Consider the following 17,390-nt stretch of genomic DNA (forward strand, 5'->3'; position numbering starts at 1 on the left):
TAGAGCTTTAAGAATATTTGTTTGTTTGATTACAGTTGTAAAATTTTACTCTGTGTGAATTAAATATTTTTTTTGTGCGTATAAATTAAGATGCTATGTAATGAAAGAGATTAACTATTAAACTAAGCAGCTTTTTCTGTTGTTCTTGATACTGCTTTTCTGAGCAAAGTTAAAAGATAAAAACTTTCATATTTGAATTAAAAATGAAACTATTCTGAAGTCCTGGAAAATAGAATTTTTTTTTTTTTTTTTTTTTTTGTGAAAACCTCAAACACGAGAGGTATTAGAACCTATAATACTTAGTACCGTGCTTGGGTTGGAGGTTGAGAAGACGATAGAAGATATTTGTTGACATTAGACTTGAACTTCTGTGGACTGTGATTTTCAGGAAATACGTATGTGCTTGTACCAGGAGAGATTAGAAGTCAGTGTTATCCCAAAAGAGATATATTATTTTGCCTAGAAAACGGAGTGTCACCAAAGATAAGCATAGGAGCAGAAGAATCCTTTTTGCGAGATACAAGACAAGACTGATGTTTAGAAGGATTGAAATCAACTAAGCTGTCTATGCTCCACTGGAGAATTACCTAGAGATCGGCATTTAAGGAATTAGTAGCCGATGTTCGAGAAGTTGAAGTTGATTGAGCAGGACAAGGTTTCTCAAAATGGAAAGTGGAATGCAATGTGCTGTAATCAGCAAAACTATGGATAGGATTTCCAGTCAATGGAAGAAGGTCATTAATATACAAGAGGAAAAGAGTGGGAGAAAGAACTGAAGCTTGGGGGACACCGCATTAGTGGAGAAGTTAGAAGACAGAGAGCCATCTACCATCACCCTCAGTGAGCGATCAGAGAGAAAACTGGATAACCAATTACTAAAAACAGTTGGCAAACCATAAGATGGAAGCTTGTTTAGAAGACCTTTATGCCAAACACGATCGAAAGCCTTAGAGATGTCAAGAGCAACTGCTTGTGTTTCACCAAACTTTTCCATTGAATTTGTCCATAAATGGGTAAGATAAGCCAGAATATCACCGTGGATCGACACTGACGGAATCCATACTGGCGATCGTTAATCAGACAGAAGGTTTCTAGGTAGTTTAAGAGTTGGTGGTTAATTGATTTTTCCATTACTTTAGAAAGAGTAGAAGTAATTGCAATGGGAGGGATTTGTCACCCTTTTTAGGAACTGGCTGGATATGAGCAAATTTCCAAGCAGAAAGAAAAACACCTTTGGAATAAGAAAGTGAAAAAAGGTGGCAAAGAACAGAAGTAAGTTCAGGAGCACAGGTTTTGAGGACAAGTGGAGAAATACCATCAGGACCTGGAGCTTTCTTAGCATCAAGATTTGTAAAAATCCTTCTGACATCCTTTTGACAGAACACCACAGGAGGCATTGAATGGAGCATGTTGGAAATGGTGGGAGGTGTTTTACCAAGATCATTAATACATGAGTTTGAAGAAAAATGGGATGCTAGCAGTTCAGCTTTATCCATGGCTGAACTGACAACAGAACTATCTGGCTTTGACAGAGGTGGGAGCAAAGATGGGCAAAAGTTGTGGCCAATAGCTTTGGCAAGAGATCAGAATGCTCGGGCCATTAGGGCAAAAAGCAAGTTTTCTACTCTTAGTCTGCTCAAAATGTAATTTGGACTGATTAATAACGATATTAATCGTTATTAATCAGTCCAATTGCTCTTTATGATTGTTGCGAGTTTTGGTGTAGGCAGAAAATGAAACTGAAGAATTGGAAACAAGCCAATTGCGATATGCAACGTTCTTCTCTTCAACAGCCTTTAGCACATTTATTGGAAAACCAAGGTTTAGATAAAGGACGAGATTTTAAAGTGGAGTGTGGAATAAAGAATTCCATTCCTACAAGAATAATTTCACTGACATTATCTGAGCAAACGTTGACATCAGAAGTTTTGAAACAGTAATCCGACCAAGGAAAAGAAGAAAAGAAATCTCGCAGGTCATCCCATTTTGCATTCTTGTAATGCCAAACAGTAAGAGGTTGAGAATAGCTATGAGATAAAGGCTCCATTGGAGAAGAGACAATCACCAAGTTGTGATCTGAGGTGCCTAAAGGACCACTCACTTTGACCGTGTACTTAGAAGGGTTGTTTGTGAGAAAAAGATCAAGCATGTTGGCTGTATGGTTAGGATTGTCCGGTATTCTTGTTGGTAAATGAACAACCTGTGTAAGGTAATTAGTAATTGCAAAAGCCTCAGCGTCTCGACCTGCTGGGTCGGTGTGACTAGAAAACGGAAGCCAGCTGGAGTTGTGAACATTAAAATCACTAAGGAAAATTACCTCACTGTTGGGAAAGATGGACTGGAGAAAGTCAAGTTGCAAAGACAGGTTGTCAAACAGCTCCAAGTGATTAGTGGAATCGGGAGAACAGTAGAGACAACAGATGAATTTGACACAATGAGGTAGACTGATTTTAAACCAGAGAATATTGAAAAGAGGAGATTCCAAATTACCAAGTCTCTGACAGGGAATATCGGAATGGACATATGCACAAGTACCATCTTTGAGGCGAAAGGAATCATACAGAGAATAATTTGGGCAACCTAAATGAGCAGTAGTTGAATCAACCAATAACTGAGATTTTGTCAGAAAAAGTACATGGGGTTTGGCAGACTGCAAGTGGAAATGTACATCGTTGAGATTAGAATTGAGACCACGTATATTTGGGAAATACGTGGGGGGGGGGGAACGTGCTGTATAAAGTAATGAAATTTTTGGATGTGGCGTACACTGGTAAGAATATACCCAGATCTTTGATATAATGTGGCCTCGACAATGCCCCCCACAAACACACTACTCAGATTCCCTCCAGTCATTATCTGCCAGAGTAGAGGTAGCAAGATTATACAGTAGCTGATCTGGAAGCCTCCTAGAGAATTACCATAGGTTTGGTCCAGTGTACTAACTAATAGTTGGCCTGCGAACACCGTTTTAGAGCTGTACCCTCGGAATGTAAGGAAGATTGGATCTCGCCATGATGTTCATCATAACCTCAAAGTCATCAGTCATATTGCATGATGGAAGAGATGGAGAAGGTTTAATCGGAACTTAGCTGTGGAGACTAAACATGGGTTCTAAGCCTCCAATAAGCAAAGTGGTGGTATTGCACTGGTTGTGAAAGTCATCTACCACCTAGTATTGCCTGGTAACACAGAGGGGTGGCATTCCTCGATGTGGTGTGGGTGCCACACCTTGACATCTGTTTAAGTTGGTTCATACCTGGGTGGTCACCCACAGTATGCTTGCGCATGGAGGTTATACCCATGATTACTAACAATCCCACCATCGTGAAGGTGCAAGCAGAGGATTTGGCTGTCAAAGGCCATCCGGACTTCACCGAAATTGGGTCCACTTGACTTGAGTGTCGCCCGAAATATCAGTTCCATCAGCATTTTAGACTCCCAGGTAGCAAGTACAACTTGTCTGGCATATCTGATAGAATGTCTGTGACAATCTCAAGGACCAAAGTATATAGTTGTATGTAATATTTTCCTTTCGTGCTGCAACCATGGTTAATCATTTCGGTACATAGGGACTTATTTATGCACTCAAAGACAGGAAAAAATATTTAAGCAGATTTAATTTTGCAACTAAGGTAAAATTTCACAATTGTAATCAAACATTTTTTTTTTTTTGCTTGGATTATAAGTATTAAACAGCGGATAATATCCAAAAATATGAACTCTCTCTCTCTCTCTCTCTCTCTCTCTCTCTCTCTCTCTCCCCCCCCCCCCCAGGTATGTATAGTTATGCATAATAAACAAAATGGTACTTAATGGTGGCAAAAATGAAACTTAGCAATTTACTGCGCTTCTTCACAGAAGAATTATCTTTCTCATATTGACTAAATTAACCCGTTAACCGTATATTCATGATTATCTATTTTAAGTGAGAATTATTAAAATTTTGCACTAAAAATTTCTCTTGAATCATTAATATTGACATGTTCTGAACTTTACATATACATCGAATTAACATGGTTTTATTGTATGTGATTCTAACTCTGTTTAGCATTATTTTAGGTCTCAACTGACTATGTGAATTTCTGTTAATTTTTGTTTTTGTTGTGATCACTAGATTTGGTCACCCAAACATATTTCTAAACTGTCTCTTTATACTTTTGAAAAAAAAAAAAGGTATTTAAAATCCACAAAATCGTCCTTATTTTGCCACCATGAGTTTCCCCTTGATTCTATAGGTATTGAACTGTAGCATCCTTTGAGAAGGCTTTTCAATGTATATGCATGAGGAGTAGTTAAGACTTTTTAGAAATAAAATAAATTATATTGTTGAGATTTCTAATCTGATGACAAGATGGTGAGGGGAGAGAAAGAGAGAGCGGTCACAGTTGTTAAAGGCAAAGGTGTGAATTTTAGTTTCAGGAAAGGAAACTGGCAGTACAGTACAGTACTGTACTGTACTGTTTTAAGATTGCTGTGTGGCCTCTATTAACTGAGCAGGTAGCACTGCCGAGGGTCTCGGGAATATCTTTTAATGCAGTGTTGATGACAGAAGCCACAAATGCATATATACATCAACAAAATATAGCATGAGGAGGATGTTGAGATAGATGAGTAAAGCTGGCAAGTTTAATGGAGAAGAAAAACATGGCACGGGAAAGGTGAAGCTCGGTGAAAAGTATTTGAAGTCTACAACGTTCTATACGTTGATCTGTAATAGCACTATAGACCTTCATGGCAGCTTATTCAGCACAATACATTATCACCTGCCACTCATTTAGAGGACTCTGGGTTTGATTCCTGTCTGACTGGAGGAATTTCAAAAGGCCTCTTCAGTCAAGGCTGTAGTTCTCATGCAGAGGGAATAGTGTTTCCCTTCATGAGTTATTCCAGGTTTTCAGCCTATAAAACATGAAAATTTGCCCATGAACACACACACTTTCACAGACAAAATACAAATATGTGGATATGAATAACAATCTCCAGTGTCATTTAAATAAGTTGGAATTTTTTTTTTTTTTTTTTTTATAGTACCACAGAAAATGTTAGGCTGGCAGCTGCTGATTATGAGAAATCACCCACTCAAAGAACAAGGTCTTCACATATGCATATACAAAGAGAAAAAAGATAAATCAGATTTCACCGTTGCATGCTGGAAATGGAAAGTTTTAAGATAAATCCGTGTAATTTTGCTAATGAATTGAATGGCTACTTCACATTATTTTGTTACAGACAAGGTAAGGTAAACTGTGCAAGCCAAGCTGAGCAGTATGAAATTAACAATATCCAAATTGCAGATTGTTTATTAGAAAAACTTGCAAGTATAAAGAAAAGTAATGCTCCTAGATTTGGTGGCATATACCTAATAATTTAGGTATGTTATTCTTCTTCCTGGTGACTAGATGATGATGGCCACAACTGGGGCTAAAACCTGGGCAAAAAAAAAAAAAAGAAAGTGGGACAATTAAAAAAAAACCAGACAGAAGTTTGCCATACTTGTTTGCTCTAAAAATGAGAATGGAATATTTAAGAAAGAGAATGTTTTAATATATCATAAAAATAGTTACATTAATGTACTTGGAATATTAAGTAGCATTGCAGAAAAATAACTCAGTTGCATTTTATTAATTAAATTTTTTATAAATTTTTATTAAACTTCTTCCTGTAATAATATTTCAATCATTTTATAAAAATATTTACATGATAAATTTATGTTAAATCTGCATAACTTAACAAAATTAATGTTTCACATGCAGATGGTTTCATATGACCACTAAATTTGGTCCTTGAGGTTGTCACAGACTGAGGTTGTCACAGACATGTCTCTCATGTAGGAAGTACAGCTTGTCTGTACTTCCTACATGAGAGACTAAAACGCTGATGGAACTGATATTCGGGTGACATACAAGTCAAGTGGACCCAATTATGGCGAAGTCTAGACGGTCTGTGACAGCCAAATCCTCTGCTTGCACCTTCACGATGGTGGGACTGTTAGCAACCCTGGATATAACCTCCATGCACAAGCACTGTGGGTGACCACCCAGGTGTGAACCAACGTAAGCAGAGGTTGAGGTGTGGTGCCCACACCACATGGAGGAATGCCGTCCATCTCTGTTACCAGGCAGTACTAGGTGGTAGATGACTCTCATTAGCCGGTGCAGTACCACCACTTTGCTAATTGGAGGCTTGAAGTGGTGGAACCCATGTTTAATCTCCAGAGCTAAGTTCCAGTCAACCCTTCCCCATCTCTTCTATCATGCAGTATGATTGATGACTTTTGAGGTTATGATGAGCATCATGGCGAGATCCAATCTTCCTTACATTTCGAGGGTACAGCTCTAAAATGGTGTTTGCAGGCTGGCCGCTATTAGTACACCAGACCGAACCTATTGGTAACTCTCTAGGAGGCTTCCAGATTAGCTAGTGTATAATTTTGCTACCTCTACTTTGCCAGTTAGTGACTGGAGGGAGTCCGAGTAGTGTGTATGTGTAGGCCATTGTCCAGGCAACGTTTATGTCAAGGATCTGGGTATATTCTTACCATGTGTACGCCATATCCAAAAATTTCATTACTTCATACAGCATGTCCCACCCACTTTTTCTTACTATTGAATACACCATAAATTGTCAAATTAATAGAGTAAGCTTATCTGCGAAAAGATCTAAACCTCCCAAACACTTCCTAATTCATTTTCACAAATATACGTGGTCTCAGTTCTAATCTCAATGATGTCCATTTCCACTTGCAGTCTGTCAAACCCCATGTACTTTTTTGACAGAATCTCCGATATCGGTTGATTCAACTACTGGTCATCTCAGTTGCCCAAATTATTCGCTGTATGATTCCTTTCGCCTGAAAGGTGGTACTTGTGCATATGTCCGTTCTGATATTCCCTGTCATAGACTTGGTAACTTGGAATCTCCTCTTTTCGATCTTCTCTGACTTAAAATCTCTCTACCTCATCGTGTCAATTTCATCTGTTGTCTCTACCGTTCTCCCAACTCCACTAATCACTTGGAGCTCTTTGCAACTTGACTTTCTCCAGTCCAACTTTCCTAACAGTGAGGTAATTTTCCTTGGTGATTTTAATGTTCACAACTCCAGCTGGCTTCCATTTTCTAGTCACACCGACCCAGCTGGTCAAAATGCTGAGGATTTTGCAATTACTAATGACCTTGCACAGATTGTACATTTATCAACAAGAATACCGGACAATCCTAACCATACAGCCAACATGCTTGATCTTTTTCTCACAAACAACCCTTCTAAGTACACGGTCGAAGTGACAGGTCCTTTAAGCACCTCAGATCACAACTTGGTGATTGTCTCTTCTACTCCAATGGAGCCTTTATCTCATGGATATTCCCAACCTCGTATTGTTTGGCATTACAAGAATGCGAAATGGGATGACCTTCAAAATTTCTTTTCTTCGTTTCCTTGGTCGGATTACTGTTTCAAAACTTCTGATGTCAACGTTTGCTCAGATCGTGTCAGTGAGATTATTCTTGCAGGAATGGAATCCTTTATCCCACACTCCACTTTAAAATCTCGTCCTTTATCTAAGGACGCTAAGGCCGTTGAAGAGAAGAATGTTGCATATCGTAATTGGCTTGTTTCCAATTCTTCAGTTTTATTTTCTGCTTACACCAAAACTCACAACAATTGTAAAGCAGTTATTAATCAGTCCAAACTAGAGTTTGAATAGGCTGAGAGTAGAAAGCTTGCTTCTCGCCCTAATGGTAGCCGAGCATTCTGCTCTCTTGCCAAAACTATTGGCTGCAACTTTTGCCCATCTCTATTCCCACCTCTGTCCAAACCAGATGGTTCTGTTATCACTTCAGCCAAGGATAAAGCTGACTTGCTAGCATCCCATTTTTCTTCAAACTCATGTATTAATGACCTTGGTAAAACACCTCCCACCATTCCCAACATGCTCCATTCAATGCCTCCTGTGGTCTTCCGTGAAAAGGATGTTAGGAGGATTTTGACGAATCTTGATGCTAAGAAAACCCCAGGTCCCGGTGGTATTTCTCCACTTGTTCTCAAAACTTACTCCTGGTCTTTGCCCCTTTTTTCACTTTCTTATTCCAAAGGTGTTTTTCCTTCTGCTTGGAAATTTGCTCATATTCAGCCAGTTCCTAAGAAGGATGACAAATCCCTCCCATCCAATTATCGTCCTATTGCAATTACTTCTATTCTTTCTAAAATAATGGAGAAATCAATTAACCGCCAACTCTTAAACTACCTAGAAACCTTCCGACTGATCAACGATCGCCGGTATGGATTCCATCAGTGTCGATTCACTGGTGATATTCTGGCTTATGTTACCCATTTATGGACAAATTCAATGGAAAAGTTTGGTGAAACACAAGCAGTTGCTCAAAGGCTTTCGATCGTGTTTGGCATAAAGTTCTTTTAAACAAGCTTCCATCTTATGGTTTGCCAACTGTTTTTAGTAATTGGTTATCCAGTTTTCTCTCTGATCGCTCACTGAGGGTGATGGTAGATGGCTCTCTGTCTTCTAACTTCTCCACTAATGCCGGTGTCCCCCAAGTCTCAGTTCTTTGCCCCACTCTTTTCCCTCTTGTATATTAATGACCTTCTTCCATTGACTGAAAATGCTATCCATAGTTTTGCCGATGATAGCACATTGCATTTCAGTTTCCATTTTGAGAAAGCTTGCCCTGCTCAATCAGCTTCAACTTCTCAAAAATCTGCTACCAATTCCTTAAATGCCAATCTCCATGTAATTCTCCAGTGGGGCAATGACAACTTAGTTGATTTCAGTCCTTCTAAAACTCAGTCTTATCTTATATCTTGCAAAAAGGATTCTTCTGTTCCTATGCTTATCTTTGGTGACACTGATTTCTAGGCAAAATGATATATCTCTTTTGGGGATTACCCTGACTTTTTTATCTCTCTTGGCATGAGCACATTACAAATATTGCTTCCTCTGCATCTAAAAAACTTTTTCTCTTTCGCTCTCGGCCTTACTTTTCTTCCAAACAGCTGTTCGCTCTGTACAAATCGAAAATCAGTCCTGACATGGAATATTGTTCCCAAAACCTCTCTCAGGCTTCTTGATTCCGTTCAGAAGAGGGCAGTTAGGTTAATTAATGATTCATCTTTAACAGAGTCTCTCCACTCGCTGTCTCATAGACGTACTGTTTCTGCTGCATGCATCTTCTACAGATATTTCCACAGGTATTGTTCTTCTGAATTCGCTTCTATAATTCCTGCTCTCTCTCTCTCTCTTTCAAAACAGTCTGTACACGTGCCGCCACCAGCCAACATCAATTTACTGTCCAACTTCAAAGTCACAGAACCAACTTTTCTATCTTCTTCGTTTATTCATTCAACTGCTGTTTTTTGGAACAACTTTCCTTCTTACATATTTCATGAAAATTACAATCTACAGAAGTTAAAGTCCAGTGTCAACAAATATCTTCTTTTGGGTTTTACATAAAAAGAAATATATATTTATTTCTGAGAACATTCTTTCAGCTTTTACTTTGTTTATATAACTAAGGCACATTACTGATGAAGCACCCTTTAGCAATGTGCAGATACAGGAATAATATTCATAATACCTATAATATTAGACAAAGTATATATATGTGTGTGCACACACACACACACACACACACACACACACCATTAATGAAATTAAGAATGTTGGTTAAGTAAACAAAAGTTGTTTAAAATAATTGTTAAAACTAATTTGAGAATCAAATAGTGTTAGCGATTTGCCCAGTAAATTTCTTGCACGAAGCTGTTTGATGAATTGAGTAAAGTTAAAGGATTGAAGTTATATTTCTCTAGAACAAGTAATTCAGTGGACTAAATTTTTGGTTTTATTTTTCTGTTTATGTACTCTAGTCTGTATGATTTTGTACACAGAAGAGATTAGAGTATCTATGAGGTGTTAGAAATTTGATAAAAGATATTTGGTATTGTCGATACAGTGGTTGTTGAGTACCTTATAAATAAATTTTATGCCCAGTTCCTGTCCTTTTGTAGCCAACGATTTTGTACTGTATTTATTTCGGTATGAATAGTGAAACAATTATTATGATGATGAAGTACTGCATCAATCCATAAAAAGTATTTTATGATTCTAATTTGGATTTTTTTTTTTTTTCCTCCAATTTTGTCACTGAGAGCAACAGAATTCTTTCCACCCATATGATTTCCATATCTCCTTACAAGTTTGAAATTAGACCCATGTTGATGTGAACTTTTTTGCTGAAAACCACTCAAGGAATCAACTTCAAAATTTTGGTGGATTCTTCCTGGTATACCTTATATATAATTCATATACCCAAGTACTGTGTTGGCAAGTTTATTACCAGTGTTTTATTAAAATTATAGTATGACTGAACATAGATATTTCTCATTGAATTATTTTGGTTGGTCAGCAATACTTTAAGGTTTCATGAAAATTTAATATATTCATAACATTGATAGCTTTTTTTTTTTTTTTTTTTTAATAAAACCGGAAAACCAGCTCTTAAGACAATTATAATAGTTTGTATAGGAATATTTTTCATAGTTTATTTCTTGGCTAGTCAGCAATAGCACTCATAGTCACTTTAAAAATAAAATATTGTGTTTATAACTGCAGTGGCTATTTAAAAAAAAATTTTTTTCTTTTTTTTCCATAATATCTAAATCAATTTTTAGAAATTCATCAGTTTTGACTTTGAAGGAACACCTTCAGTACTATAAATAAGAATCTAACGTCAGTATAATAGCTTAGTCACTCAGCACCTATTTGGAAAGGTCTGGTGTTGTGTCCCATTTTAGAACAGAGCAATTTTATTTTGATGAACTTGGGTTGAGTTGGCCAGTCTGGAGTGGAGGTGCAAGGACTCAACCCTCCACCCCATGAGTTATTTTGAATTTTTTTTCCTCCCACAAAACAAGCACACCAGTTTTAATGTGTATTGTTATTGATTCCCATTGCTTTTCATACATACATATAAACAGAGAAGGCAGTGGAAAGTGACCACATGCACATAGCTTGTGTAATCTTCCTTCAGGCAGCAAACTCATCATCATTGTCATTGCTATAAATACACCAGAAGTTCAGAAGAGCAGTAGAAGTCCTGTACTTGGCTTTGGAAGTGAAGGAAATTGTAGCCAGTTCTTTGTGTGTCAGCTATTAGGATTATTTTTATAAGCAGTTATATCTAAAACAAATTCTTGGTTTAATATTTTTCTTTCTTTTTAAATTAAAATAAAATTCTTTCCAAAAAAAAAAAAAAAAAATATTCAAAGAAGTTTTGTACGATTAATTGCATTTAAATGATATATTTAATATGATTGTAAATTTGTTTCATAAAATGTGTTAGATTGTCAGTTACTGTTGGTGGTAGTTAATTTTTCTGAACTCTCTTCTAGCCTCCACTAGATTTGTGAAATGTGACAAGTGTCATCATTTCTTTGTTGTTCTTTCTGATGTGGATTCTAAGAAGACACTAAAAGAAAATCGAATTACAAGTGATAAAGCAGGAGTGACAAGGCGGCCACCACCTCCCCCTAAGAAAGTATGTTTGATATTTGCATTTACATTAATAGAAAACTTATTCCCATATGTAATGGGTGTGTGGTTATTTTCTCTCTCTTCCCTTTTGTTTATTAATTACAACCTCCAGTACTGATTCTGTGTGGTTAGGTTAGGGTTCACAATGGCACCTTCCTCATGCACAGATTATAATAGTTGGACTTGGTATTTTAGAAAAGTAATCAATACCAAAAGAACATTAAGTTTTCAAAACCTCAACTACACTAATATTGAACATGACAGTTTTATTTTTAAAGTATTCGTAATATTAATAGCTATAATTTCTTTATTAATTCAGAAAGATTCATATTCGTGTGTGTCAGTGTAATAAGGTATGGAAAAATCTGCATGTATTACTGAAACACAGCACTTAAATTACAAAAAAAAAAAAAAAAAAAAAAGAGGGGAGAGGAAAGACTACTGCTTTACAAACCCGTGTTATGTATTTCATAACATGGGGCCATACTTTCAAGATTAATTCAGAACCTGAAAACAATGAAAGAACTTTATATAAATGTGTTGAATAGCTCCATAACCATTCTGAATGGTTATGGAGCTGTAGCTGTTTGAATATTAAAGAAATGGATATGGGGTTTTCAATAAAAATAATAATAAATAGATAAAAATATTCAAACATGTACCTAGTATGAATAAACATTTTGCTAGGTAGATGTGCATATTCTTATTTATTTATTTTTTATTATTTTTTACCACTGAAAGTTCTGTAGCCATTTTTTTTTAAAATTGAAACAGCCATATCTCCAAGAGATGAATTGGACCATGTTTATATGAAAAATTTTTTTTTTTATTGTTTTCAGGTCCTGAACTATACTGAAAGTATGGCCTGCTTGTAATGAAATGCTTTATTATGTATTTTGAATGTATTACCATTAAGCTTAAATTACACATGGCAACTAATATATTTTTATAATTAGAATTCTCAGGATAAAGACTGTTTTGGAGATGAGACTAACATTAAATAATTATCAGTTAATATGCTATCCAAATTCTATTGGTGAATAAGAGGTGACCGTGAAGGCACTAAAACAGAAGAAATGAGTATTTAGCAAACTAGATGAAGGCAGTGCGATTATGATTATTAATAGATCTGAATCCATAAATATATCAATAATTTGCTAAGAGTTCCATTCACCAATCTTGTTGCCCTTCTCTGTGCTCGTTCCAGCAGCTCTACTAGAAGTATAGTAAATAAATTTGATGAATTTGAAGTGTTGGTCAAGACATCAAAGGCGGATATTGTTGGGATAGCAGAGACGTGGTGTCACACAGATATAAAGAATGCTGAACTGGAATTTGGGGAGTACAATGTGTACAGAAAGGATAGACAGCATAGAAAGGGAGGAGGTGTTATGCTGTTAATTAAGAAAAACATAAAATCAAAAGAAGTGCATCCAGTTGATATAGATGAACAGTGCACTGTTGAGTCAGTTTGGAGTGACATAAGCACTGCAAAAGCAAAAATAAGAGTAGGAGTGTGTTATAGGCCTAATGACTCGATTATAGGCCTAATGAACAATTGTACAGAGAAATAAGAGTGGGCTAGTAAATCGGAATATCTTATAATGGGGGATTTTAACTTCCCAGGTATTGACTGGAACTTGTGGGTTGGTCACTCACACACTAGTCAGACTTTTGTGGATTTATTGGATAATTGTTTTCTGCAGCAGCATGTTCGAGAGGCAACCAGAGAAAGTAATACTCTTGATCTGGTTATCAGCAGTGATCATTCGTGTATTAAGAATTTGCAGATAAAGGAACCACTAGGTGGCAGTGATCACAGTGTACTGATGTGGGATTTACTTAAAGATTTAATTACCATCAGGGGTAAAGGAAAGGGTTTTTGCTTCCATAAAGGTGAGTACAGTGGTCTCCGACAGTTTTTAAATTCTGTACCGTGGGATAAACTGACGATGTTACCAACAGTAAATTCTAAGTGGGAAGCATTCAAGGAATTAATCGTGGAAGCTACTAAAAGTTTCATACCTATTAAGAAATATTGTTCAAGGTTTAGGCCTAAATGGTTATCTAATGAACTAATGAGACTCGTAATAGAGAAGAAAAATGTATGGGATGCATATAAATTATCAAGAGACTCAGAAGCCTATGGCAGATATAAGCTAGTCTGTAATCAGGTGACAAAGGAGGTTAGGCAGGCGAAGGCAGATTACGAGAAATCCTTGGCAAAAGATGCTAAGAAAAACAGCAAGGATTTCTTTAATTATATAAACTCTAAAAGGAAGGGGATGAATCTGATTGGTCCACTTGACATTGATAGTTCAACTGTTGATGATCCTGCTCAGATAGCAAACAAACTGAATGAGTATTTTGCATCTACATTCACACATGAGGAATTATTAAGGTTTGAAAATGGCAGGTTATCAAATTGTAGCAGGATACTTAATGATTTTGTAATAACTGAAAGCAAAGTGGAGGAGAAATTGTTGAAGTTAAACATAAGAAAAGCACCTGGGGTGGATGGGATCTATCCAGTTATATTAAAGGAGGCGGCAAAGCAACTAAGCAAACCCTTAGCCATAATTATGAGAGCGTCCTTGGACTGAGGGGAGGTTCCCACGGACTGGAGATGTGCAAATGTATCCCCAATTCACAAAGGGGGATCGAAGGGTGACACGAGTAATTACAGACCAGTTAGTTTAACTTCTGTTCCGTGTAAAATAATGGAGTCACTGGTTAAAGATGCATTACAGAATCATCTAGACAAGACTGCAGCAATAATTCAGACACAGCATGGGTTTGTTAAGGGGAAGTCTTGTCTGACAAATTTGATAGGATATTATGATGTGGTTACAAAGGAACTGGATGCAAAAAATAATTTTGATATCATATATTTGGATTTCAGGAAAGCTTTTGACACTATTGCGCATGGAAGACTATTGTACAAATTGGAGCAGAATGGTATTAAGGGTAAGTTGCTACAATGGATAAAAGGATGGTTAAGTGGGAGCAGACAGAGGGTGGTAATCAATGGGTGCTGCTCTTCATGGACTAATGTTATTAGTGGAGTCCCACAGGGTTCGGTGTTAGGTCCACTGTTGTTTTGTATATTTATCAATGATATTGATGAAGGTATATCAGGCTTAATGTCGAAGTTTGCAGATGGTACAAAGGTTGGCAGGGTTGTTAATGACAGTAATGGCAGTGTGCTACTGCAACAGGATCTAGATAATTTGGGCAGATGGGCTAAGAAGTGGCAACTGAAGTTTAACCTTGACAAATGCAAAGTACTGCATATGGGTAGAAGTAACCCCAGAGAAACGTACTAACTGTGTGGTACTACACTTAAGGTGGTTTCTGAGCAATGCAGACAGGCTGCCACGGCAGGTCATGGTGTTTTGTCAATGATATATAGGAATTTTGCTAGCAGGGAAAAGGAGGTGATTATCCCTCTGTATAAGGCAATGGTCAGGCCAAGCCTTGAGTACTGCGTACAGGTCTGGAGGCCTCATTTTAGGAAGGATATAGATTTACTTGAGCATGTACAGAGAAGGGCAACAAGATTGGTGAGGCTAATGAAGGGATCCTCTTACCAAGAGAGGTTTAAGTTCTGCAAATTGCAGTGGCTGGAGACTAGGCACCTGTGCGGTGATCTGATTGAGGTCTATAAGGCCTTGAATGGGTTGCGCACGCTGAATTCTGATGGGATCCTTCCACTTGTTCAGATTACGAACCTAAGGGGGCATAAATTCAAATTAAGAAAAGACAGATGTAGATTAGATGTGTGGAAATTTGCCTTTAGCCAACGGGTGGTTAATTGCTGGAACAAACTTCCATCTGTCGTTGTGGAAGTTGATAGGTTGAATAAATTTAAGGAGGAACTGGACAGGCATTTTGAGGGAATGGTGTGATTTTTTTTTTTTTTTTTTTTTTTTTTTGGTCGATGCTGCATAAGCTCATACACTTGCTTTCTTGCATCAAATGCCACTACTACTACTACTACTACATCTAAAATGAGGCCTCCAGACCTGTATGCAGTACTCAAGGTGTGGCCTAACCATTGCCTTATACAAGGGGATAATCAACTACTTATCCTTGCTAGCAAAATTTATGTATATAATTGACAAGACACAATGAGCTGCTCTTGCAGCCTGTCTGCACTGCTCAGAAAACTTCTTATCTGACTGCACAATTACCCCCAGGTCTTTTTCATTCTCCACTACCCTGGGTGTAATAATGCACAGCTGGTACATTACTCTGGGGTTACTGCTACCCATAAGCAGTACTTTACGTTTGTCAATTTTAAACTTCAGTTGCCACCTCTCAGCCCATCTGCGCAACTTTTCTAGATCCTGTTGCAGTTACACTTGTGTATGCCAGTTTTCTGTAGAAAAATATTAAGATGTCATGGTTTTCCACCACTTCCATTTTAAATTTAACCTTTTGGCAGAAGTTGTTGAGGACCGTGAAAAAGAGGTTGGGGTTTCCCACTTCATGCCTGCATACTGTTGAAATGTCAGCATAGCATAGCCAGATATTTTGTTGGAGCTGATAATATTTGAGAAATGTAGAATTTGAGAGTTTGATTTTTGCAACTAAGTTTCTAATGATTTCTGTGAGCGGGAAAGAAGTGGGAAAGCGAGTTGACCATGCCGGGGCCAAATTTTTTAGGTATGGAAGGGTTTGTTGAATTTGAAATACAAAGGATACTAGGAAAGTTTTGAAATACAAAGGATACTAGGAAAGTTTTGCAATACAGCTTTGTTTATTTAATTTTTTCAAAGTAATTTCCTCTACATTCAATACACCTCTCCATCCTCCGAAACCAATCTTTAAACCAGTTCTGCCAAGTTTCACTAGGGAGTAAAGCACACTCGTTGTCCCAAGCCCGTAGAAGGTCCTCATCACTGGAAAACCGCCTCCCTTTTAGCTTCATTTTCACATGCGGGAACAGTGCAAAGTCGCAGGGAGCAAGGTCTGGACTGTAGGGAGGGTGCTCGAGAAGTTTCAGTCCTGTCGTGGTCAAATATTCGGTGCAGGCTTTGGCGCGGTTAGCTGGAGCATTATCGTGATGGAGGTACCAGGTGTCCATTCTTGACTTTGGCCACAGGTTCTTCATAGATCCAATGACTTTAGGCAGGCATTGTTCAGTATACCACTTAGCTGTGACTGTCTTCTGCGTGTCCAAAACGACACGTTCCACAATTCCACTCGATTTGAAAAATACAGCTATCATTTTCTTCTTTACAGATCGGGATTTTCTGACAATTACGGGTGTGTCGTCATCATCAAAGACCCAAACTTTGTTTTGAGCCTTGGTCGGCAGATTGTAATAGTACAGCCAAGTCTCGTCACCTGTCACGATGTTGTTCACATACCGAGATTGTCCCTTATCAAACTTTTTTAACATCTCCCGGCACCAAGTCACACGTCGTGTCATCTGCTCTTCAGTCAGTTGATGCGGCACCCAGAAAGAACAAAGTTTCTTCACGTGCAAATGATCTTGCAGAATCGAACGAATTGCTGGTGCATTTAGGCCCAAAGTATCCTCTATCTGTTGGTAGGTCACTCGCCTGTTTTCGTCAAGCATTTTCCTCACAGCAGTAACGTTTTCCTCCGTAACTGACGTTCGTGGCCTTCCCGGCCTCTCAGAATCCTCCAGAGTGAAATTTCCCCTTTGGAATTCTCTATACCACCTGAATATCGTTGTACGATGTGGACAATCATCATCTAGTGCAAGAGTCATTTCTTCTAAGCACTGGTCTATGGTTAAACCACGCACGAAATTATACCGCAAAACTGTCCTTATCTCATTTCGTGACCATGATGCCATCGCAAGCACTTTACACT

General features: G+C 37.7%; 1 protein-coding gene across 1 annotated transcript in view; it reads left to right on the forward strand.

Annotated features, from left to right (window-relative positions):
• Positions 1–17,390, forward strand: part of ClpX (Caseinolytic protease chaperone subunit) — a 187,148-nt gene that overhangs the window by 35,705 nt on the left and 134,053 nt on the right. Inside the window, exon 4 of the mRNA XM_090390403.1 lies at positions 11,402–11,547. Within this exon, the coding sequence (XP_090246529.1) occupies positions 11,402–11,547 (146 nt within the window). The remainder of the gene's footprint in view (positions 1–11,401; positions 11,548–17,390) is intronic.

Source organism: Mastigoproctus giganteus, chromosome 2, assembly GCF_048544385.1.
Source record: "Mastigoproctus giganteus isolate SK-2022 chromosome 2, ASM4854438v1, whole genome shotgun sequence".
Taxonomy (NCBI): Eukaryota; Metazoa; Arthropoda; class Arachnida; order Uropygi; family Thelyphonidae; genus Mastigoproctus; species Mastigoproctus giganteus.